General features: G+C 35.9%; 2 protein-coding genes across 2 annotated transcripts; one reads left to right on the top strand and one right to left on the bottom strand.

Moving 5' to 3' along the window:
* Nucleotides 1–217: 217 nt before the first annotated feature.
* Nucleotides 218–14,097, top strand: LOC137710444 (uncharacterized). Its single transcript, XM_068449467.1, has 38 exons — nucleotides 218–321; nucleotides 733–832; nucleotides 971–1,078; nucleotides 1,223–1,339; nucleotides 2,006–2,156; nucleotides 2,662–2,909; nucleotides 3,049–3,234; nucleotides 4,092–4,168; nucleotides 4,274–4,391; nucleotides 4,848–4,931; nucleotides 5,251–5,346; nucleotides 5,544–5,645; nucleotides 5,947–6,015; nucleotides 6,532–6,627; nucleotides 6,745–6,852; nucleotides 6,983–7,096; nucleotides 7,278–7,361; nucleotides 7,495–7,623; nucleotides 7,819–8,017; nucleotides 8,134–8,274; nucleotides 8,399–8,442; nucleotides 8,864–8,947; nucleotides 9,063–9,131; nucleotides 9,227–9,303; nucleotides 9,774–9,843; nucleotides 10,545–10,694; nucleotides 10,952–11,017; nucleotides 11,113–11,257; nucleotides 11,396–11,460; nucleotides 11,567–11,632; nucleotides 12,242–12,335; nucleotides 12,523–12,559; nucleotides 12,702–12,759; nucleotides 12,849–12,959; nucleotides 13,165–13,232; nucleotides 13,433–13,499; nucleotides 13,589–13,657; nucleotides 13,835–14,097. The coding sequence occupies exons 1-38, from the start codon at nucleotides 233–235 to the stop codon at nucleotides 13,919–13,921; spliced, it is 3,843 nt and encodes a 1,280-aa protein (XP_068305568.1). The 5' UTR covers nucleotides 218–232; the 3' UTR covers nucleotides 13,922–14,097.
* A 1,696-nt stretch (nucleotides 14,098–15,793) lies between these two features.
* LOC137711245 (protein NLP5-like) lies at nucleotides 15,794–19,578 on the bottom strand. Its single transcript, XM_068450474.1, is given in 5 exon segments — nucleotides 15,794–15,813; nucleotides 15,816–16,676; nucleotides 17,037–17,949; nucleotides 18,042–18,089; nucleotides 18,587–19,578. Coding segments are annotated over 5 exon segments (2,790 nt in total). The 5' UTR covers nucleotides 19,535–19,578.
* Between the last annotated feature and the right edge of the window lie 3,756 nt (nucleotides 19,579–23,334).

Here is a 23,334-nt window from a genome sequence, read left to right as displayed (position 1 = left end):
TTTCCAACTTTTTTTTTTTCCTGAGGACCACGAAAAGATGAAGAAACGGAAAAAGAATTTGAGCTTTTTTCTCGATTTGTTTTTTTTTTTTTTTCCCAAGTTTTTCTTACAGTTTTCTCAGTAACCAAACAGAATTTTCACTTCAAAATTGAATTGAATTGAATTAGTTGAGGCGCGTTCGACTTCGTTTCGAGTATAATTAACAACATTTTCACTTTGCTTACTTTCACTGATGCAAGTGTTGTTTATGCAGGTGTTATTTATTCTGGGCGTAGCATATGCTGCTCAGACCTCCGTGACGTCTAATGCTACGGTGGCGGGGTGAGGCGGCTTCCTTGACATTTTACATGCACAAGATATCAACTTTATTTTTCGTATTAGCAAACTTCCGAGGCTTCATTGTTATTTAATTTAGTTACTTCTACTTAATTTTGGCACTTCATGATGCATATGGTGTGTTTTAGTTAAATTTCACTAAAATATTGATAATAATAATAAAATAAATGGTGACTGGAAGTTAGTTTTAAATTAGCTGTTTTTAAATCGCTCCTGGTCTGAATTATGTCCTGCTCATGTGGTGTTTCTATGATGGTTGTTCAATTAACTATCTTTAGTTCTGGGAATCGTAATTTTAATTTCCTGGATTAATTATCCGATGAATAAAAAATAGTATGACGATTGAACTCGAGGTTTCTTGAATTTGTTCTTCACTTTATTTTTCTTGTTGTCTAGGGAAAGACATTCGGAAGGGTATTGCGCAATGTATGGCATTTGCGGGCAACGTAGTGATGGAAAGTACATAAACTGCCCTTTCGGTACCCCATCCGTTAAGGTAGAAGCAGTCACTCTTTTATCAGTAAAAGTGCTGATAAAAATGTAGCTTTAAGTCCTCCTTGCTTCTTATTCCATCATAATGTGTGTGTTTAAGATTTTTAATTAACCCAAATATCGCATATTTTATGTGTTCCAGCCGGATGATTTACTTTCGTCCAAGGTCCAAAGTCTCTGTCCAACAATTACTGGGAATGTTTGTTGTACAGAAGCTCAATTTGACACACTACGGGCACAGGTCCAGCAAGTAAGTATATTTTTCTGTTCAGAGTTGGTCGTAATCCCTCTCTGCTAAGAAACTAGGTTATTCATTTTTCTCTCCATAATCTTTTCACCCTCACCCCACAATATATAATTAGTATTCTTTTAACTTGTGTTTTATTTTTTGCAGGCGATTCCCTTTCTTGTAGGTTGTCCGGCATGCTTAAGAAACTTTTTGAACTTGTTTTGTGAGCTTACGTGCTCTCCAAATCAGAGTTTATTTATCAATGTGACTTCTGTAGCCAAGGTCAGAAAACCCTCTTCGTATTTTACTGTTCCATATTGAAATATTTTATGCTCCCTTCATCCTGCAGTACAATCTTATGATTTATTAATTATACAAATAAGAAGGCTATATATGATCTCAAGCACAACAAGAGACATTGATTCATGCTTTTACAAAATTTCTTGCCAATCGAGATGTGTTTAAATCTCTTGGCTTGCCGAAGCGACCTAGTGCAGTAGATTGTTTTTTGTGATGTATGATGTCTGTATAGAATATTAGAATTATATCTAACATGCCAATATGGTATCAATTGGTCTCTATGTAGTCTTATAACTGTTGCATCAACTAAAAATAGAAATGAAAGCTCTGAGTTATATGGTAAAAGGATTATGTCCCAGAAATCGTTTGACATTCATCCTTATGTTTAATTTACTTGATAGTTTGGGACATGAACATTTTGAGTTTCATTTAGTTGATGAAAAATGGGAAAAGGAAGCAGATAATTCTTTTATTACTTGAGCATGTTGTTACCCACTTGATTCGTTGATTAAAGTTTGAATTTTGCAAGGATTTAGTCTTTTACTTGGAAATAATTTTGTTTTTTAAATTTATTTTTTATCGAATAGAGAATATGATTATGTCTTCTTAGAGAGAGACAATACTTAATGAAGCTTATTCCGTATTCAGGTTAACAGAAACATGACTGTCGATGGGATTGAATATTATATAACTGATGACTTTGGTGAAGGGTTATTTAACTCCTGCAAGGATGTCAAGTTCGGTACCATGAATTCTCGAGCTATAGAATTTATTGGTGCTGGTGCTAAAAATTTTAAAGGTAAGTTTATTCTTTTGAAATTGCAAATTAGGTCTCTCTCTCTCTCTCTCTCTCACTCTCCATCTCTCCTTATCTCTCTCTCTCACGTACACACAGACAGACAAATGTACACTACATGGATTTTACCCTTAAGTGGGGCATGATAATAGAAAGATAAGCATATCAAAATGGCATATATTAATCAAGTGACGTGGCTACTTTTGCGATAGCTGATAAGATCTAACTGTGGAAATAACGCTTCACTATTTAGTTTATCATGAAACGTGGGTCTTTTAGCCTCTTGCTTTTGCTGGTAGTGGGAATTGATTGACCATTGGATACTTAATTGGCAGAGACAAGGCATCTCTGAGTGATGTTCCTTGTTCTATAGAATTCCAAGAACATCTCTTTGTTTACCTTATGCAATTGAGGCCTACATTTTTGCTCTAAGGTCAAGTGCTTGTATGCCTGGCCTTAGTTTGTGCTGTTTAATAACTAGCTGTGCTTTTACTGTTGGTTATGGCAGACTGGTTTGCTTTTATCGGCAGACAAGCACCTCCTAGTATGCCAGGTTCTCCATATGCCATTAGATTCCCTTCAAGTGTTACTGAGTCATCTGGGATGAAACCTATGAATGTATCTACTTATTCATGCGGTGATAATTCACTGGGCTGTTCCTGTGGTGATTGCCCTTCAGCTACAGTTTGTTCTAACACAGTTTCTCCAGTTTCCCGAAAAGGAGGTTCATGTTCAGTGAGAATTGGATCGATTAAGGTGAGAGAGCATGGTTTAGGATATTTTAAGCTTTTGGCTCTCACATGAATTAGCTTGGTCATATCGGATGAATATTTCATGTAGGCATGTCAGGAACTATACTCTTTGTTCATACGCTTTACTTCTGTGACAACTGCAGGCTAAATGTATTGACCTTGCTGTTGCTGTTCTATATATTGCACTGGTTTCTGTGTTTTTTGGGTGGGTTTTGTTTCATCGGACTAGAAAAACCAAGCCAGCTTCTGGGACAAAACCATGGTGGAGTGCAATGGATGATGGCGAAGTTCATTCTAACAGGGAGAAGAATGAGAACCCTCCGATGCAGGTGGAAACCAATTTCTTTTTTTCTTTTCGTGATATACATATGTAATACACGCATATATTAATAGTTTACTTATTCATGTGTTGATCTGAAATTTATATCATTTTTGTCTTCCGTGTTTACATGTTTAAATCTGCTTTTTGGTTTTTTCATTTGACAGTTTGTGTGCATTCTATCATACATACGCCATATATTTCTGCTACTTTTAGCTAGCTGTCTGTTTCATCTATCTGCGAAGCTTTATGGATCATATATGTCATTCCTGACCTCACCTGCCCCATTCCTCGATTTATGTTTTGTTTTGTTTTCCTTGCTATGTTGTCATTTTCATATTCGTTGCAAATTCTCCTGTTAATAATGAATTTATTATTTATATCATGTCAGATTACCAATCTACATTGATGAACTAAGCACATAAAAGCGGGGATATGCTTAGGATTTTTTTTTTTTTTTTTTTTTTAGTTAATTTCTTCATTTTCTAACAAAGGATGAATTCTCACTGGATTTTTTTCTATCACCTCTTCTTCTAGTATAGTCTTCCTCGTTAGCTTTCAGTAGTATAAACGCTTGATATATTTTCTGTATTGTGCCCCAATTATTTTACTGTTATATTCTTTAGTTTACTGAGACTGCTCTCTAGTTGACATATGCTTATAGAATTTTTCTTTGCTTCTATATAGCAAAGTTCTTTGCCATAAAAACTGTCCCTGTAATATGTCGCTTTCTACCAGTATTGTCTTCCTCTTTAGCTTTTGGTTAACTCGCTTCATGAAATTGCTTTGTGTTTCTGGTGTGCTCAACTTATATCACTGCCATCTCGAGTCTGTAAGCATATATTTCACTAAAATTGTTGGTCATAGGTATTTGAAGATGCTCCTCACGTTAGAAATGATGTCCAACTTTCAATTGTGCAAGGATACATTTCAAAATTTTTCAGGTGATTGCTATCCCTTGCAGAGTGATTGCTCCATGTCAAACTTTTCTGTCAGTGACTCAGTTAAGGCAGAATTATTTTCTTAAATTATTACATTTTGATGTACAGGAGATATGGAACATGGGTTGCTAGGAATCCAATTATGGTGTTGTGCTCATCATTGGCTGTAGTTCTTCTGCTTTGTTTGGGTCTTATCCGTTTCAAGGTGGAAACAAGGCCTGAAAAGGTTCGGTTCGGTACTTGAATAGTCTTTTTAAGTTAAATAATTTATACTTAAAAAAAATGTGAATGTGATCGGTTGCACTATTTTGAATGAAATGAGTTCTAGTGCTCTCAGTTATTTTACAAAATTTTCTTTTTCTCGTTTTTGGCCTTTGGAACCATGACTGTTTTTTATACAATGGAACGTGTGCCTAGATAACTCATGAGGTTCATCAATTTCAAATCTTGTGAAGTTAGTATTCAACCCACTGTTTATTCACAATTATACTCTCTCCCCTCTGAACCTTGACGTGGGTTCTTTTGTGGGCGTTTAGCATTTAAACAACTATTGTATGCATGCCACATTTTTTTATGTCACTAGATATATACGTTTTACATTTTAATTTGTTATGGCCAGAGCATTCTATGTTATTGTTGGAGTTGTACCATTCTGTTCAACTTAAGTTGTGTAATGTTGCAGCTGTGGGTAGGGCCTGGGAGTAAAGCAGCAGAAGAGAAGCAATTTTTTGATAGCCACCTAGCCCCTTTCTACAGAATTGAGCAGGTACTACATTGTTACACACTCTGTTTTTGGTGAACCATTTTTCATCTTATGAGGTGTTACACTTTACGCGATGCAATGAGGTTACCTTTCCAAGGTAGCAGAACTGGGAAGTAAAAAAGGTTAAAAAGCATAGAGCCAACAGACATATATTGGAAATGAGTTGCCTTTCCTTTTTATCTGGACATTATGTATCATCATCACTCTGTTGTTGGTATGAGAAGCCTGCTGTAGTATAGGGTGAAGTTGTATTTACAACTCAACTCCTTTAGCTTTCAACTTGCAGAGAAACTTATGTCACACCTTGTGTTTTTTTTTGCAGCTAATATTAGCAACAATTCCAGAGGGTAAGCATGGTAACTCACCTAGTATTGTGACAGAGGACAATATTAAGTTACTTTTTGAGATACAGAAGAAGGTATTTATCCTTCCAGACTGTAGTGTTACTTTTCAGAATTTAAGTATTTATCTTATAAGATTGGATGGGCTATACGAGACTAGAAATGTTCTTGGTTTTGATATGTACTCCAATTGATTTTTTGTTCTGTCTGTTTTTTCTGCATTGACGTGTGGTAAAAGAATACTTCTTTATACAACATTACTCATCCTTGACAGGTTGATGGAATTAAAGCAGATTATTCTGGATCCGTGGTATCTCTTGCTGATATTTGCATGAAGCCAATGGACAAAGATTGCGCCACTCAAAGTGTCCTACAGGTACAACTCTTTTTGATGGCCTACATTTAGTTGATGCATTCTGGGTGACCATATGGTAAACGAAACTTGTGATTTTTTGTTCGTTTAGCTTATACTTATTTTCGCACTTTTTACATGTTCGTAATCATTCTGAATGTGATACGAGTTCTTGAAGCCGGTACCTAAATGTATAACTTGCACTGACAGTGTGTTGGTTTTTTTTTAAGGTGTTAAACCACAATTTCTTCATATTCCAAAAAAAATTATTGCATTGTGGCTAGATATTTTTAAAATTATTTAACAGTTTCTCTCTTCGTTCCAGTACTTCAAAATGGATCCTGCAAATTATGATGGTTATGGTGGGGTTGAACACCTAAAGTATTGTTTTGAGGTATATTCTTATAATTTCCATCTACAACTTATCTGAAGTGTAAATCTAGTTTATTGTCTAATGAGATTCATGATCCAGGGTCCATCATATGTGCATCTTATAGTAGTATGCTTGATCACTATTTTATAGGTATGTTATTTTTAGAATATCAGGGTTGGTAACACAAAACAATATTGTTTTTATTAATTTTTATTTAAGGCTGATGGATAAAACTAATATCTCTGTTGCTCATCACACTGCTTGATCTATATTATTATTATGTGCTTCTATTTTCTGCTCAATTTCTCAAATAATGAGAACATAGAGATCTGTCCATATTTTCTCTTTTTTGCCTTCGAGATAAGCCGTAGTCATCTGGTCCAATGACCAAACTCACATTTTAATATACTTACATCTCTCCAGCTTGTTCTATAATTGATTTTCTTGCTTTTTTTACCATTCCAAATTTCTCAAAGAACATGGCAATACTGTTACGGAAAGTAGACCTATTAACATTTGTGTTTTGTGTTATTGAAGCACTATTCATCTGCTGACACATGTATGAGTGCATTTAAAGGTCCTCTTGATCCTAGCACAGCATTAGGAGGCTTCTCTGGGAAAAACTACTCTGAGGTAACGATTTTTCTGTTTTTTCATGAACAAATTCAATTTTTTTTTCACCTTTTTAAGTTGATAAGAAAATCGAATTCCTTGAGTATTTATTGACCATTATGATTCTCTTCAATGCAGGCATCAGCATTTCTTGTAACTTATCCTGTAAACAATGCTCTTAGTAATGATGGGAATGAAACTCAAAGAGCAGTGGCATGGGAGAAAGCCTTTATTGAGCTTGCAAAGGTTTACTCTTTGTCTAGCATAATTCTTGTAATTGTTTACTTTTTGCATTCTTGTTCGTGTTACCATCCTGTCCCGAATGAAAGTAGACATATTTCTCTCATAACCGTTTATTGTTTCGTTTTTGTGATAGGATGAATTGTTGCAGATGGTGCAATCTAGAAACTTAACACTTTCTTTTTCATCGGAAAGTTCTGTTGAAGAAGAACTTAAAAGAGAAAGTACAGCAGATGCTATTACAATATTGGTAAGTGGTTTCTCTCTTTCATTTTAGTTGCATGTTTCCTTTTATAATCAAAGCTCAGAATATCTATAATGCATAAGTACTGTACATGATATAGTATGTGTGTTAAATAATTTTTTTTATTCATTTATCATTTGAATCTTTTAAATTACTAATCTATTTATGGTTTCGCATTTCACTGCAGATAAGCTATCTTGTGATGTTTGCTTATATATCTCTTACTTTGGGTGATTCACCTCGTCTATCATCATTTTACATTTCGTCTAAGGTATGTTCTCAACTATTTTAGTTTGTTTCAAGTTACTGGAAAATACTGCCCTATTTGTATGCGTTTGGTTTTCCTCTGATTCAAAATTGAGACATCATTTATGTCACTATAATTGTGCACGTTTGAATTCCAGGTATTGCTTGGTCTCTCTGGGGTTGTGCTTGTCATGCTGTCAGTTCTTGGATCAGTGGGATTTTTCAGTGTTATAGGTGTAAAATCTACCTTAATCATCATGGAAGTTATTCCATTTCTTGTTCTAGCTGTAAGTTCCTCGACATTCTTACATATATTATACATACAATGTATGTCTATATATATACATATATACATATCGCTTGAAAATTTGGTTTGCCAAATTGTTTATATTATATACAATGTATGTCTATATATATATATATATACATATATACATATTGCTTGAAAATTTGGTTTGCCAAATTGTTCATAATGTGTATAGGTTGGGGTAGATAATATGTGTATACTGGTGAATGCTGTCAAACGGCAACCCTTGGAGTTGCCTTTAGAAGGGCGAATAAGCAATGCACTCGTGGAAGTTGGACCATCAATAACACTGGCTAGTCTATCAGAGGTCTTAGCATTTGCAGTTGGAAGTTTTATTCCTATGCCAGCATGCCGCGTGTTCTCCATGTTTGCAGGTTGGAAATTCTGATCCATAATAACTTTTAGATATATGAAATAGTTGTTATATGTTTTTATTGTCTTGCTGTCTGACCTCAGGCCTCCAAACTTACTTTTGCACGTTCTTCTGCAGCACTTGCTGTTCTGCTGGACTTTCTCCTTCAAGTTACTGCATTTGTAGCTTTGATTGTTTTTGATTTTAGGAGAACTGAGGATAAGAGGGTTGATTGTTTCCCATGCATGAAAATTTCATCATATGCTAACTCTGACAAAGGTATCGGAATGTTTTTATAACTTGATTCAGGTTGATGCATTTTCCTTAATGCCAACACTAATTTTCAATCAACCCTACTCTTATTCTCATATTATGTTTTTCTTTTGAATGCTGTTTTATTTAGGTATTGATCAGAAGAATCCTGGTTTATTGACTCGTTATATGAAGGTGATTGCTTTTTTATTACTACAGTAAACGGTCTTACAAAACCATGTGGATGGATCGTAGGGATGATATTGGCAGTTGGAATTACCAATCTACCATGATTTTCATACTTTTCTATGTAGAAGGGCTTAAACCTTTAAGAAATAGAATGTTGGCTTGTCAATAAAAACTTGGGAACTTTAACAAAAAACCACATTTTTTACACTAAAAAGTCAATCCTGGTACTATTCACTTTACCCTTTATTTTGTCCTTATCGTTAAAACTCAAAGTTTTCAAGCCCTTTTCATTAGTTTTCCTTAAAAAGTTTGATGCTATTTTTTCAAAAACTCTGGTAATTCTGTGATGATAGTCATTTGCTTTCTGCTTACCTAATTTCTAACAATGCTGTTTTTTCTCCTTTTTTTGTTTGTTTTACATTTCCAGGAGATCCATGCTCCCATTCTCAGTCTTTGGGGAGTCAAGATAGTTGTCATTTCCATCTTTGTTGCATTTGCATTGGCTAGTATTGTGAGTTTTGATTCTTCCTCCTAACGTATCATATATTTCATATCTGTGAATATCCATTTTACTGTTTGTGGCCACACCTTCCTCAGTTAACTTCTGATTCTTTTGAACTTTATAGGCATTATGCACCAGAATTCAGCCTGGTTTGGAACAAAAGATTGTTCTTCCCCGAGACTCCTATCTTCAGGTCTATAAGTCAGTTGCCTACTTATAAAAATGCGTTTTTGCTATTGATTACTCTGTTCTTTCTTTGAGGTAACACTGTCTTTCATATATTGCCAGGGGTATTTCAATAATGTTTCAGAGTATCTACGAATTGGACCCCCACTATACTTTGTTGTGAAGAACTTCAATTATAGGTATCTTACTGTTATTCATGTTCACTCTTGTTTGATGTATGTAACCAAACTAGCTATGAATGTCTTCTTAGGTCAACATATAAACCATATCGTATAGCAGTCATGAGTTCTTGAGATTGCTGCTGATACTCTACCCAGAAAATCACATATAATCTGATTGAAATGTTCACCTTTCAACAATGTGCTTCAGCATTTCATTTGATTTTCCATCCAAATGCCCAATGGTGGCTATCTATCAGAACTACTATTTCCTTTAGGAATAGGCATCCCATGGACAGTTGGCATGCATACATCTGCATATGAAAGCAACTATTTGTAGTCATAAAAGGAATTTTCTCCATTTAACTTTTCATGCATGCATTTCCGATGTCAATAATTATTATTATTATTATTTATTTATTGCAAACACTTATCTGAATGCTTCTGTTTGCTGAATCTCTGCTTCATTCTGATGTTGCTCTGTCCCTCAGTTCAGAATCAAGACATACGAACCAGTTGTGCTCAATTAGCCAGTGTGATTCAGATTCTCTTTTGAATGAGGTAAAACATTCTTTGTTCTCTTTATAATGGGAAAATTATAAGATTTTGGATGCTGTTTTAGAGCATAAAATGCCCCCTGCATTTTTCTTGTTCACATGCCAGTATTTCCTTGATAATCATACAATAATTAATGTCTCTTGCTAATTCAAGCTGGTTCCTTTCAATCTTACTGCTAATCCAGAGTGATTGATGTGTTAAGCTTAATTCATATTTAGCGTTATTAGTATATTATATGTTAATATTTTCTCAATCTGTAATTATAAAGAGATTAGTACATAATACATTTAATATGATGTGTAATGCTGGAAAGTTCTAGCATTTTAATATCTGAATTGTCTGTTCATTTTCTTATGAATGTGAATTGGTACATATCTCTTTGAGCTTTTATTCTTTAACTCGGCTATTAAATTTTCCATGTCCTTCATTCTTTTGCCTATGGTTCCTTCTTTGATCAACCAATACGTGTCAGGGTTTTGGTATCCGTTATGTTTGATTGCCCCTTAGTTTCTGTTTTGGTATGTGTGTGTGAATTTGTGAGTTGTCCTTCTGCATCTGCAGAAATGCTAGACCATCCTTAATTTCAGAATTTATGTGTTTGATTTGTCCGTTTGTATGTATGTATTTGAATCATTTGTTTGTTTTTCTATGTCTAAATTTGAATTGTCCTTTTCTTTGTGTTGATTGTCCTTTTGTTTCCACAGATTGCAAGAGCATCCTTAAATCCAGAATCAAGTTACATTGCTAAGCCTGCTGCTTCATGGCTTGATGATTTTCTTGTGTGGATATCTCCAGAAGCATTTGGGTGCTGTCGGAAGTTTACAGATGGGACTTACTGCCCTCCTGATGATCAGGTGACAGTACATTTTTCTTAGTATGATTGTTAGTATGCTTATGGAAGCGTGGTCTGATGTTTGGAATTTGTTTTACATTCAAAATTGTTGAATTGTCTTCAGTTTTGGAATTTCTTTTATATGCAAAAGAGAATTTATGATAATGATGCTTTTCTTGTCCGCTTATAAATCTGTTAAGAGCACAAATCATCTCGTTTTTGTTTTGCTTGCAATCCCCTTGATACTAAATTTAAGTTTCTCTCTTTCCACTTTTCCAGCCACCTTGCTGCTCTCCCAGTGATAGTTCCTGTAGCCTTGGTGGAGTGTGCAAAGACTGTACTACGGTAATATACACATGGCATGACAGAAATATTTTAACTGAATTTCTTTGTTTATAAGGGAACACATCCATTCTCATTTTCAATTTTGTTGTTGTCAGTGCTTTCGTCATTCAGATCTTCACAATGACCGTCCCTCTACCACACAATTTAAAGAAAAACTTCCATGGTTCCTCAATGCTCTACCCTCTAATGATTGTGCTAAAGGTGGCCATGGAGCTTACACTAGCAGTGTGGAATTCAAAGGTTTGTTGATGGAATATTGTGCCTTTATGATGACTTCTCTTTCCAAACTGCTTATCTGCTTTCAGGTTAAACTTCCATTAGATGTAGCTTTTTATTTGAATTTACATTTTAACATGTTAATCATATTTTTGTTATCAGGCAATGAAAGTGGCACTATTCAAGCATCATCATTTCGTACATATCATACTCCTCTCAACAAGCAGGTATCTCATCCTGTGATCAATCAAAAAAGATTACCACTTCCCGTCTTTTCTAGGTTTCAACACTAAAGTAAGCCCCATAACTTGAATATCTACAAATTTATGTTAGGTTGACTACGTAAATTCAATGAGAGCTGCTCGGGAGCTCAGTTCTAGACTTTCTGATTCTTTGAAGGTAAAAATTTGAAGGCTACTTGCTAAGTCAATTGATTTATTTACAGTACAACTTTAATATTATAAAGCTACACCAAAATCTGTATTGTAAATAAGTAGAAAACATAGCTCAAAACGGAATTGTGGTGAAGCAACCCTATATGAAAACTATGCAAAAGGATGACTCCTATACTTTACTTTGTTTTTGTTTTTGATACAAGCAAATATTCTAGATTTTTTAAGCAATATTCTAGTTTAAAGTTTAAACTAATCTAAATTGTGGGGAGGGAGATTCGAACTTGAGTGCATAGGGGGTGGCACATCTGTTCTAGCCAATGTGGTTGTGCCCACATCTGCAAACGACTCGGTGTCTATTATGCCGACATCACAACCCATGCAAATGGGAAAAGGGTTAATGTCCATTGGTTCATTTGATTCATTTGACAATAGACCCCAAATTCTACATTTAGATTGAGTACAACAGTCTTGTGTCGCCCCTTTCCATAAGCCACTGCTTCATAATTTCATTATTTATTCACACTGGGACAGTTAAACTATAATAAGTTAGCTTGATTCACTAATGCGTTGCTCGTGGTATACCTGTGGAACTGATATTTATTTTCTGGTGCAGATTGAGATATTCCCATATTCAGTTTACTATATGTTCTTTGAGCAATACCTTGATATTTGGAGAACGGCACTGATCAACCTTTCTATAGCCATTGGTTAGTTTTTTTTATAGCTTTGAATACTATATCTTAGTGGGGAAAAAATTCATAAAATTCAAATTTCACCTCTCTGGAACTCGGATTTTAATTTTAGCTTGTATCTATCTACTATAGATATGCATATGGTAGATTTGTGGTTTCATTTAGTAAAAGGATTAATCTGGATATATTGTTGGTGTACCAGCTGCTGTGTTTATTGTTTGTTTAGCTATCACATGCAGGTCAGTATTCATATTCTTAGCCTCGTTTAATTCTTGTAATTGTGTGCAAGGTTACTCGTTGTGTTCATCTTCCTTAGCAAATAAATTTGCAAAGAGGTGTTTATAATGATACATTGATGCTTCCTTCAAATTTGTTTTGTAGTATATGGAGTTCAGCTATTATTCTGTTGGTGTTGGCAATGATTTTAGTGGATCTCATGGTGATCTTTCTTCGTTAAAATTTCTCTTTTGAAACAAAATAATACCTCCTATTAGTGGTCACATTTGCTCACTGGATAACATTCTACAGGGTGTGATGGCAATTCTGAACATCCAATTAAATGCAGTCTCTGTTGTGAATCTTGTAATGGCAGTGGGCATTTCGGTTGAGTTTTGTGTGCATATGACACATGCTTTCTCGGTCAGTGTCAAACTCTTAAACATTATCTTTAGTTATTTACTTTTGCCTTCTCTTTCTCGCTATTGTTAGTTTTTGTGATGCCTAAAGTCCCTTCAAATCTTGGGGTATTTTGATTTTGGCTTCACAGAACAGAATCAAAGTTATCATTGGCGACAACACGCTACCTTTTTTCTTCTGAAGTGTATAATTAACATTTGTTGTGCAGGTTAGCACAGGAGATAAAGACCAGCGCACCAAGGAGGCTCTGGCTACCATGGGTGCCTCTGTATTCAGGTACTTGGCCCAATTCCAACCCTTCTTCGTAAGAAAGGGAGAAACTCCTACTTTGTTTTGTTCCATCTCCGAGCATCTTCTGCGATTGATCATTCTTTGCCAAATAGCTAGTCTCAAGTGCAGTGCCAATAGGATTTTGTGTGATAAATTTTATCCGATCTAAGCTTACATTTCCATTCTCTCTTGACATTCTTTTGCAGTGGAATCACATTAACAAAGTTAGTTGGGGTTATTGTACTTTGTTTCTCGAGGACGGAAATCTTTGTGGTACTAAATCTTTCACTCACCGTCTAATCATACTGGCCATTACTGTCGGATCCCCCTTTGAACACATCTTTTCCTCTTATGTTTTGTAGGTGTATTACTTCCAAATGTACCTAGCATTGGTTCTTCTTGGTTTCTTACACGGGCTTGTGTTCTTGCCGGTAAGTTAGTACAGTTCCCTTATCACGTCCTTGCCATCCTCGACGGAAATTATAAAATTCTTGAACAATAACCAGCATCTGAAAAGAAAATATGTTGAATAGAGATAGAAACCATGTCTTGCATTAGTCTGGTTTTGAATTTTGATCAACTAGTACATAACGACGTTTTGTTTACAGGTCTTCTTGAGCATGTTTGGTCCGCCTTCAAGACGCGTGCCCGTTGAGCAGGGACAAGATCAGACATCTGTTTCCCCACAACTATGAAGATAGCGGATTACTACCTCTCCAGTTCTCTTTCGTGTTGTTTTACAGCTGAATTATTATGTACGAACAGAATAACAGAAATATCGAAATAGTTAAATGTGTAAATTATAGAACTGCCGCTGCTGACAAAGGAACAGAAAACAAAAAAGAGCAAGAAAATGGTAGATTTTGAGATTTGTTTGTTTGGCTAGCATCAACTTCCCTTGGCGTAAATATCATACATCACATCAATGTATAAAGATATGTTAACCTTAGAACAAAGGAAGAACTCAGAAAACTATTCCGTTTAGGATGCATCCAATTATTGGTTTATTAAGAGGCTGTTTGATAACCATTCTGTTTTCAGTTTTTAATTTTTTATTTTTAATTGAATGCTCATTTTGATGCGGGAGTCAAACCTTGAAAAGAACTTTTTTTTTTTTTTTATTTTATTTTATTTTAGAAAAGAACACTTTTTTATTGAAAATAAAAATCGAAGACCACTAATTGCATTGGAATAATAACGTAGGAATTTTTTAAGTCATATTTAGAGTATGGCGAGAGTTTCTTACGAAGTTCATCCTTTGTTTTTAGTTTCTTTGAAAAATGATGTACTAGAGGTCTTAGGGAGAATTGATTAATTAAAGATTATATTTGCGTGTGCAATTGAAGTAAATGATTTCTTTCTCAAATCAAGTGTGACTTGGTAATATCAATTGAATCCACGATTAATGACATTGATCTTGCTTTGTTGTTCCTGATTGAGCAAATTTCAAGTTATCTATGTGTTCTTTTAAAATCCTTCATATTCGTCCTACAAAACATTTGGTAATACTTTCAGTTTTCACAATTTGTGTAGTTTCTAAGGCATTCTACACAATTTCTTGAAGCTTATAGGAGGTTTTTTTTCCCTTCCTTTTTCTTTTAAAGGGACCAGCTGGTGGTTTAGTCACGACAGTCCACTTTTTCGGGAGCCGATGCTTATAGTAGTTGACATTTTATACTTCAGTGATAAACGTACTTTCGATCCTACTTCAGTTATCTATTTTCAATGTATTTTCTTTGATATCTGTAACAGACAAATGAAAACTAAAAACGAAATAGTCCTAAACCCTTTTCCTTTCTTCCAATTAATACCCTTCACGGAACATTCGCATTATAAAGCAGAAACCCAATTAAGCATCTAAAGTCTCCCAACACCCTGAAAAGATTTACCAACATCTGATCCGATAGGAAACAAACCCATTTAATTGTTTTATTAAAGCTTCATCTGAAAGCAAATTCTTCCTCTGGAAATTGACTCGATGCTTAGAAATCTGGCACAAGCATTCCCAATTCACATATTAAAAATGGAACTTTAACAAAAAGCTCTCGGTACTATTCACTTTAACGAAAAACCATATTTTTACACTAAAAAGTCAATGCTAGTACCATTCACTTTATCCTTTATTTTGTCATTATTGTTAAAACTCAAAGTTTTCAAGCATTTTTCATTAGTTTTTCTTAAAAATAAATATATAAACAGGACTATTTTAACTGGCAAAAAATTATGTAAATACACAGACAACTATCCACTAGCAATTAACAAAAGGAAAAGAAAAATGTTAGGAATACACTAAGTCACTAACTGCTAGCTACTAGACTAACAAAATACATTCAAGCTGCCGCAGTTTCAGATGGAGATCCCAGATGTTCCTTTCCACCATCCTTTCGTTTAATTCTGCACGACGCAAAACTTCCATCTTTACATTGCGAAGATTTCATATGCTCGGAGCAGCGATCTATGAAGCGAGGTTTCAACATCCCTACTAAAACTAACGGATGCATCCCCACTTTATTGACTGCAGACTTCTGCTACTTCAGTGCTTGCAAACTCAGACAAACATCTTCCTATCATGACGGTCTACCTATCAACCTTTCAAGTGATGACGAGATATCTGGAGAGAGAGCTTAATTGTGCGGCTCTCAGAAGATCGGCACACATCAACACACTCCTCTAAATCATCGTCACATGTTAACAAGACCCACTCCGAGTCATCATCCAAGTATTTTATATCGTACGTACTCATGTCTTGTATGCTAAATCGCTTTGCGATTTCTTGCACCAAATCTTCATGTCTCCAATTACTCTGCATGCGGAAGCGGGTTTTCTCATCCCCATATGCAACTTTTACTCTTTGAACCTTGCCTTCTTGAGCTACCCGGCCATTATTTTTCAGTGAATGTGGAATGGACTGCAGATTTTGTTGCTCGCAGAGAAGTTTCTGGCTTTGGGATCTTGGCAGTAGCTCCGCTCGATCTTGGCCAAAAGCATGCAATACTGCCTCACTTCTGACCCTCTTTGGCACATCATCTCTTGAGTTATCTCCAACAACTGGATCATCGTTACCAGCAATGTTACATGAGAAGGGAAGTTGCTGTGTCCTGCTGGAACAGCATTGGCTTGAACTGGAACTCTGACAGCATGAAGATGGAGGAGATTTTGATGCGGTAGCTTGGGGGCTCAAAACACCACCTTTGGGTGACAAGTTTGTCTGATTTGGTTGATCACTCAGCTTTGAACTTGAAAATGGGCTGGTCCCCGATAAATTTGGAGATGTTAGCTCTGGGAAGTTCGTATAGAAAGAGTTGATCTGGAAAGCACCAGATGCGCCTTCAACTGAGTCGATTACAAGTTGGAGTTTCTGTAAAGAGTGACCAACCTTCTTGATTTTTCGAGATGGCCAACGCTTAATCCCATGTTGTCTGCATATCCTTTTCAAGGTTGTGGAGCAGACTAAACATGATCAATTCGAAAAGAAATTCATTAAAATTTTGAAACACAAAACCTTCATAGTAGAAAGTTCAACATAAGCCACATAAACATAGAATGCTGCAAGGCATTAGCGTGCTAGCAGATATTTTTAAAGTCCAATTGGTATTAGCTGGAGAAACAGAAAATACTAACACGAAAAACTTAATTTCGGAAGATTGCAAGGTGCATACGTACACCATACAGATTGTACAAGTAAAACAATTATAAATTGCATCAAGTATACACAGCAGTCCCATTACTCTAAAGGCCACCAAAATGCCATACGAATATTCACAACTAAAACATCAAACAGGAAGCAGGTTTATCACAAGAAATGCTTACCTCCAATACTCTTTGCAGCATCTTTTAGACTACCGGAAAAATATTTGCGAAGAACTTGCAAGTTTATATCTTTTTCTGCCTTGGTACGTCTTTTCTCTCTTGTCTTACTCACAGTAACACTTGAAAAGCTACCCTCACCTAGAGCAGAAAACTCTTGTCCACACTTAACACCACCTTTTAGTTTTGAATCTTCTTGATGCTGCCTTAACTTCGACAATTTCACACTCAGCACCTTGCGTGGTTTTTGGTTTGGGAACATTGAGACATCCTTACCATTCTGTTGGACCTCTGTGAAACAAGCAATATTACTTGGTCCGGGCTCTGACCGAGCTATCACCTCACTGACATGAAAATTAGTTTCCTCCTCAACTTCCTTGTCTGTGACAACCCGTAAGCTCCGGCATGTCTGTTGCATAACCAAGGACAGTGATGTAAGCATCTTTTCCTGTTCTTCAGGATCCCTGCACTCCACTGGCAAGAAGAACTCCAGGACAAAATCAGTTGAACCAGTGTCAATGCTCCGCAGACGTATTGCAACGGCTGCATGCAAATCAAACATCCTGGCATGGTGAGATAGAGGATACTCTGTCTTGACAAAGGAAGTTATGTCATTTGAGAAGCATGGCTGATTGGTCATAAAAGCTCTCCCAACGATGCCTTGGCCTCTTAGCAAGTGATGCTCAGAGCACGCTTCATGAAAACTCTGGATACTAGGATCAGCCACATGACAAGCATGCTCCACAGTTGAAACACAGTGGACGTAGTTGTCATCAGAATGCCGGCACCCATCTTTACCTTGTTGGACGCATGACATCCAGGTTTGTGCTAAGGGCAACTTGTGCGTCTCACATGCAGATCTCAAGACCTCTCGGATCTCGGGTAACGCAGCGTGAAAGGGATTGTCACACCCCTGCTAAGATAATCCACCAAATAAGCTTAGAACAAAAATCAGAATATACTAATATGTGATAAATCAATCTTCCTTCAGGGTAATTATGCATTTACCTTTACATTTTGAGTACTCAAATTTCTAGAACTTCGAAGATCAACAGCCTGCAAATTTTAAAGCTTGTCGACATCAGAAAACAAGATTCATGCGAACAGCCTACAACTAATTATATGCCCCTGTGATATGAAATTCAAAAGTCTATTTATCTAGGAGCATGGACCCATGAAGGTTTATCTTAAGTAAATTGAATGAAAATAAACACAGGAACGAAAAAAAGAGGTTTCTACTCATATGTCCATCCTCAAATTGGTGTTTATGTGCACTGATTCAGAAGCTCATAGGGATAAACAACAGAGCTGAGTTTCCAATTCATGGGTGGGACGGAGTATCTGTTGAGATAGGCTTGCTTTCATTCCCGTAGTTTAAGTTTAATTCTTTAACTATTCTCTCGGTTTGGAAAACAGTGTTAGATGCCGCATATACACAAAAGAAGATAAAGCAAGAAACTTGCAAACCTAATAAACTCCAAGTGCCTATTGCAGTGACGGGAAAGGAAGAAGGCCAAATGAATGAAATTTTGATACAAGGAAAGAGCACAGACCTCAAGTGCCTTGCAAACGCTGTCAATGTCAGGTTGATATTTTATCTTCTGGTCGGTCGTAACAACCTCAATAACGCCCAAGCAAGTCCTACTACCTTGTTCAAAGATGGGAAGGGCTAGAGTTCCACTTACATTATACTGTTGAGCATGGCTAACCCGTGGATATTCATCATGTCTAAAGTATCGAACATCAGGAGTCCACTCAGGAATCTTACCTGAGAAAACCCGGCCAGGCAACCCCATAACCATTTCTGTTGAATCCTCCTCAGTTGCGAACTGGTATTTAGCAGAGATGTCTCGATATTTAGCAAGCCTGGAACAGCTAGAATCAAGATAGAAAAGTTCATTCATTGTTAAAACATGTCTACCCCCTCTATTCACTGGCACCCATACTTGTACAAGAACATCTTCGTTTCTCATGACCTCTCCAATGTTCACGAGAGCCCTCATTAATCTCTCCGTCACAGATGATGCAAAACCTTCATTTCCAGTGGGACCAATCCACCACCTTCTGCTAAATTCACGACCTTCAATTGTAGGATCCACTGGTTGACCAGAGTACGCCACAGCATCTTTTATCATATTCTCCCTAGGAGACTGAGGATTCACAGGACCTTCTACGAGTTGTTTAAGGAATGGTCTTTGCGTCTCCTCTTGATTACTGTTGTGCGACGTGTTCATGGCCATATTGCCATTGGTCTCCAACGTATGCCAAAAAAACGAGGGGTTCAAGGGGGCAGCGGTACTGGGAAGGCTCTCATTAGGAAACTCAGGTCCATATGTGGTTTCCAACCAGCATCCCTCCAAGAAGAGTTCGTCCATGAAATCTAAATCTGTAGCGGAATCAGGTTGAGCTCCCAACATGGTAGCTGGTGACAGAACACCATCATCCATTGCAGAAGCCTCACTTTCCGGATTATCCCCCAACCAGTAGGTTCCAAAGCTCATTAATCTTGGCAAGAATTCAATTCTTGAGCGTCCGGCCTTCAAATCCGAGTCTGTTTGAATTCCCCAAAATCATTAAAAAAAAATCTTCCGAGTACAACAAATAACAAAAGAAATTGCAAACAACTCTTCTCGTAGAATTAACAAGGTAAAGTAATAACTAAACAAAAGCAAAGGAACAAGAATTAAACTGTAAATATATATATTAGTTATTGTACAAAGATTAGATTCTCCTTTCCACTAACAGAAATTCCATACGAGTCAATGACCATAGAACCATCAAATCTTCCAATGTCAATGGTTCAAATCAAAAGGCAAAAACAGAAGAAATTAAATAAAACCCACTTTCCACATATTCTTAAGAAAGAGGTGGGTCAAATCTTGTAAACAAAAAAAAGGAACAATCTTTCATTCACTTACAGTCAATATTCCAATTGAGAATTCAAGCATTTCACTTCACAATACAAGAAGCAAACCAGTTTCTGAGACCCAGAAAAAGCAACAGAAAAGAAAAAGGAATAAGAAGAACTCACTGTGTGAAGATTCTTGGAGTTTTTTATTTGTTTTTTTTCTTGGTTTATTCAGACACTAGTTTCTGCATAAACCCATAAAAAGCTATCTGCAACTGCAATACAACAAACAAACTCAGAAAAGAGCTCTGAGTTGAAGAGGTAGTTGTTTCCTAGTCACAGAGAGTTCCTTCTCCCCTTCTCATCCCCACCACAATTCCAAAGTTCCCATCTTTCCTTCTAAGAATATATTATAATTCCAGTCCAGGCTACCTCATTGGTGAGAAAGATTCTAACTTGCATACATGGTCCCCACCTCAGACGTATGCAGCCCATCATGGACATTGTACTTCTCGCTTTAAAGTCAACCAATGGCTGATAGCTCAGCAAAGTACAGACAGAGATGTTGAGTTGTGTCATTCCTCCCTATTGAATCTACAATGAAACCCCAATCAAAGTAGGTTATCTTATGTGTGAAGTTCAATGGTCTTACGTACTTCATTTTACTTTATTTATATTGTTTATGTGTTAGGTTTGAAAATTTCTCTACAACTAAAAGACGTGTTGCGAGTAAATTTCACATTAAAAAAATGAAGAATCTTTAATTTTACGGTGTACCTCAACTTTTTCACGAAAGACTGAGTCAGTTGAGTGAGCTTGGGAAGAGATTGGTTGAGTTGTGAGGAGAATCGTAATCAAGGAGGAACGTTTAAATTTAACTAAAAATTTGAAAAGGAGATTGTGAGAATCAGTGGGGCTTGGTTATGAAATGCTGATGGAGGCTGAAGCAAGCAAATGAAATCAGAAATTATTAGAGGGATGAGTAAAATAAGGAGGGATCGTGCCCCGGCACTAACCATCTCCCACTTCAGATGCTCTCGCACGGCTCTGACTCACTCTCCTTCCTTGTTTTATTCCAGTTCCAGTGATGTAACTTCTGCATCATAATAATATTTTTCTCACCATCTTAAATGACAGTGATGGTTGTATCTTAAAAAAGATATAAGCTTAATCGATTTACTTGTATTCTTGTGACATACGCACTGTTAAAATGTTATAATTGTTAAATGGAATATCTTTCAAGTATGTTCGGATAACTGTATGAGATATAGTTAGAAAGAAAGTCAAGTCCCTATCAAATTAAGAGTTGAGGTTGTCGTGCATTGTCAATAAACTTTAGTCAATAAACTTTAATGCATACAAGCCTGTACTTGTATCTATTAAGTGCAGATTAATTTGGGAGGTATTCTTTATAAACTTTAAATCCGAGACAATTTTTGTAAGTGTCAACCAAGTCTGGACGCTAGTTGATGCACCAGAGGCATTGTACCTACAAGCAATGAAATGGTCTTTAAGTGGAAGATAGCATGGCACAAAGCCAATTCCCCTTAATGGCCCATTTTAAAGGCATTGTGCCTACCAGCAATAAAATGATCATTATGGAGAAGATAGTGTGCATGCAATTAATGGCTCAAATTCCCATTAATTACTTAATTCCCAAAATTATCGTATTAATAAAAATGACATAAAACCGCACCTTAAATCTCAAACGGCACAAAGTTAATCTAAAATTTAAATTATTACTGCATGTGGTTTGATATCTCACAAAGATAGTATGTAAGCAATATGGTACAAAATTTTAAATACAATTGTTCATCCGAAACAAATGAATTTTAAAGATCAATCTCGGCAAGAGCAACTTCGTATTCCTATTCCCCAATCCCGTTGGGGTCACGCAAACGTCCATAGTACTATCTGATGGTGGTGGATGAGTACTTTGGTCTCACAGAAATGAATTTTGGATGAATGTTTGCTATGTTGCTTCTCCTTAACCAGTTGAGAGGGGTACTCAATTCCTTATGAGCAATAGTTATGCTCTACTAGTTGGACAAGATGAAATTACACTTCATCTTCAACCTCTTGAATCAGGCAATGAAATTCTCTATAGACTCATGCTTGTATTGTTTCACTTCAGTCATATCACTGATAATCACTTCGAGCTCAATCCAATAGAACTGCTCACAGGAATCCCTCTCCATTTGTCTCCAAGTGCATGAATCTAATTGGCTGGTGGGTTGGAGTACCAAAGAAAAACTTGTCTAGTTGTGGAAATTAAATAACTTTTCTTGTAACTTTTTATATTGTTTTTAATAGACGACACACCTCGTGACGACCGAAATTCGTCAAATATACATTATGTGAGGAATTTTCAGTATTTTGTAATGCTTTGGACTTGATATTTTTCAATTTATTTGATCTGAGGATAAATCTTGAAAATTGTTATTAGCACTTCAAAAATTTCATTCTATACTCTTCACAAGTGTATTTTTCTTTCTAATTATAAAAGTTTAGAGTGTCAAATGAGATTTTTGGAGTACTAATAGCAATTTCCTAAATCTTTTTCAATTTGTATGATCTTTTCAAATAAATTTATATTATTTAATCATTTTCAATTTATTTGATCTGAGGCCAAAATTTGAGAGGGTGCGTAAAAGGTAAAAAGAGGTATGTTAATAGCACCACCCTTTTTATATTATATAGAAGGTGATTTTCACACACTCAATTTACCTTCTAATACCCCTTCATTTCTAGTCGAGTAAATCAAACAGTAGTAATGGACATAATTAAATAAAAGTGTGAAAAATTAAAAAAAAAAAATCATGTTCCCTATTGTATATACACGTCTGCTCTCACAATTCTCCTTTTTCCATCCTCTTCCATCTCCTCCTCTCACATTCTCTATTTTGTCTTTATCTTTCTATAAAATATTAATATAAGATGTTGACGTGACTTAACCGTGACTGTTCAAATAGAAGGAAATGAAAGGAAAAGAAAAAAAAGAGGGGAGAGAATCTTACTCCATTCTCAAAACCTGCCCTGACCCTCTTGTAGTTGATTAACAAGGGGAGCTGGATGAAACTTCTGGTGAAAAGAACGAATATACAATTTGGAAATAGGTGTTTGAAGTTTCAATATTAGTGTCAATTCTTTAGTTTCTTTCTCCATATAAAGAACCGGAATTACTTCTTTTTGAATATGTTTTATCATTACCCTTCCTAGGTTCGAATGGACCTTCATTACTTTCACCTTCTATGGTATTTAAATCAATGCCACATAATATAACGGTCTAGTTACATTCTATTTCACTTAAATGATAAATCTTAGATTCGACTTCCGAGTTCGAAATCAATTTAAGGGTTAGGCCAAATCCTCCTTACCCCCTTAGACCCTCTCTAACCCTTGGGTTAAAACCTAAAATTTTTAATCCAGAAAATTTAGGTTTTAACTCAAAAA

Source organism: Pyrus communis, chromosome 12 (genome assembly GCF_963583255.1).
Source record: "Pyrus communis chromosome 12, drPyrComm1.1, whole genome shotgun sequence".
Taxonomy (NCBI): Eukaryota; Viridiplantae; Streptophyta; class Magnoliopsida; order Rosales; family Rosaceae; genus Pyrus; species Pyrus communis.
This window is presented reverse-complemented; position numbering and strand designations above follow the sequence as displayed.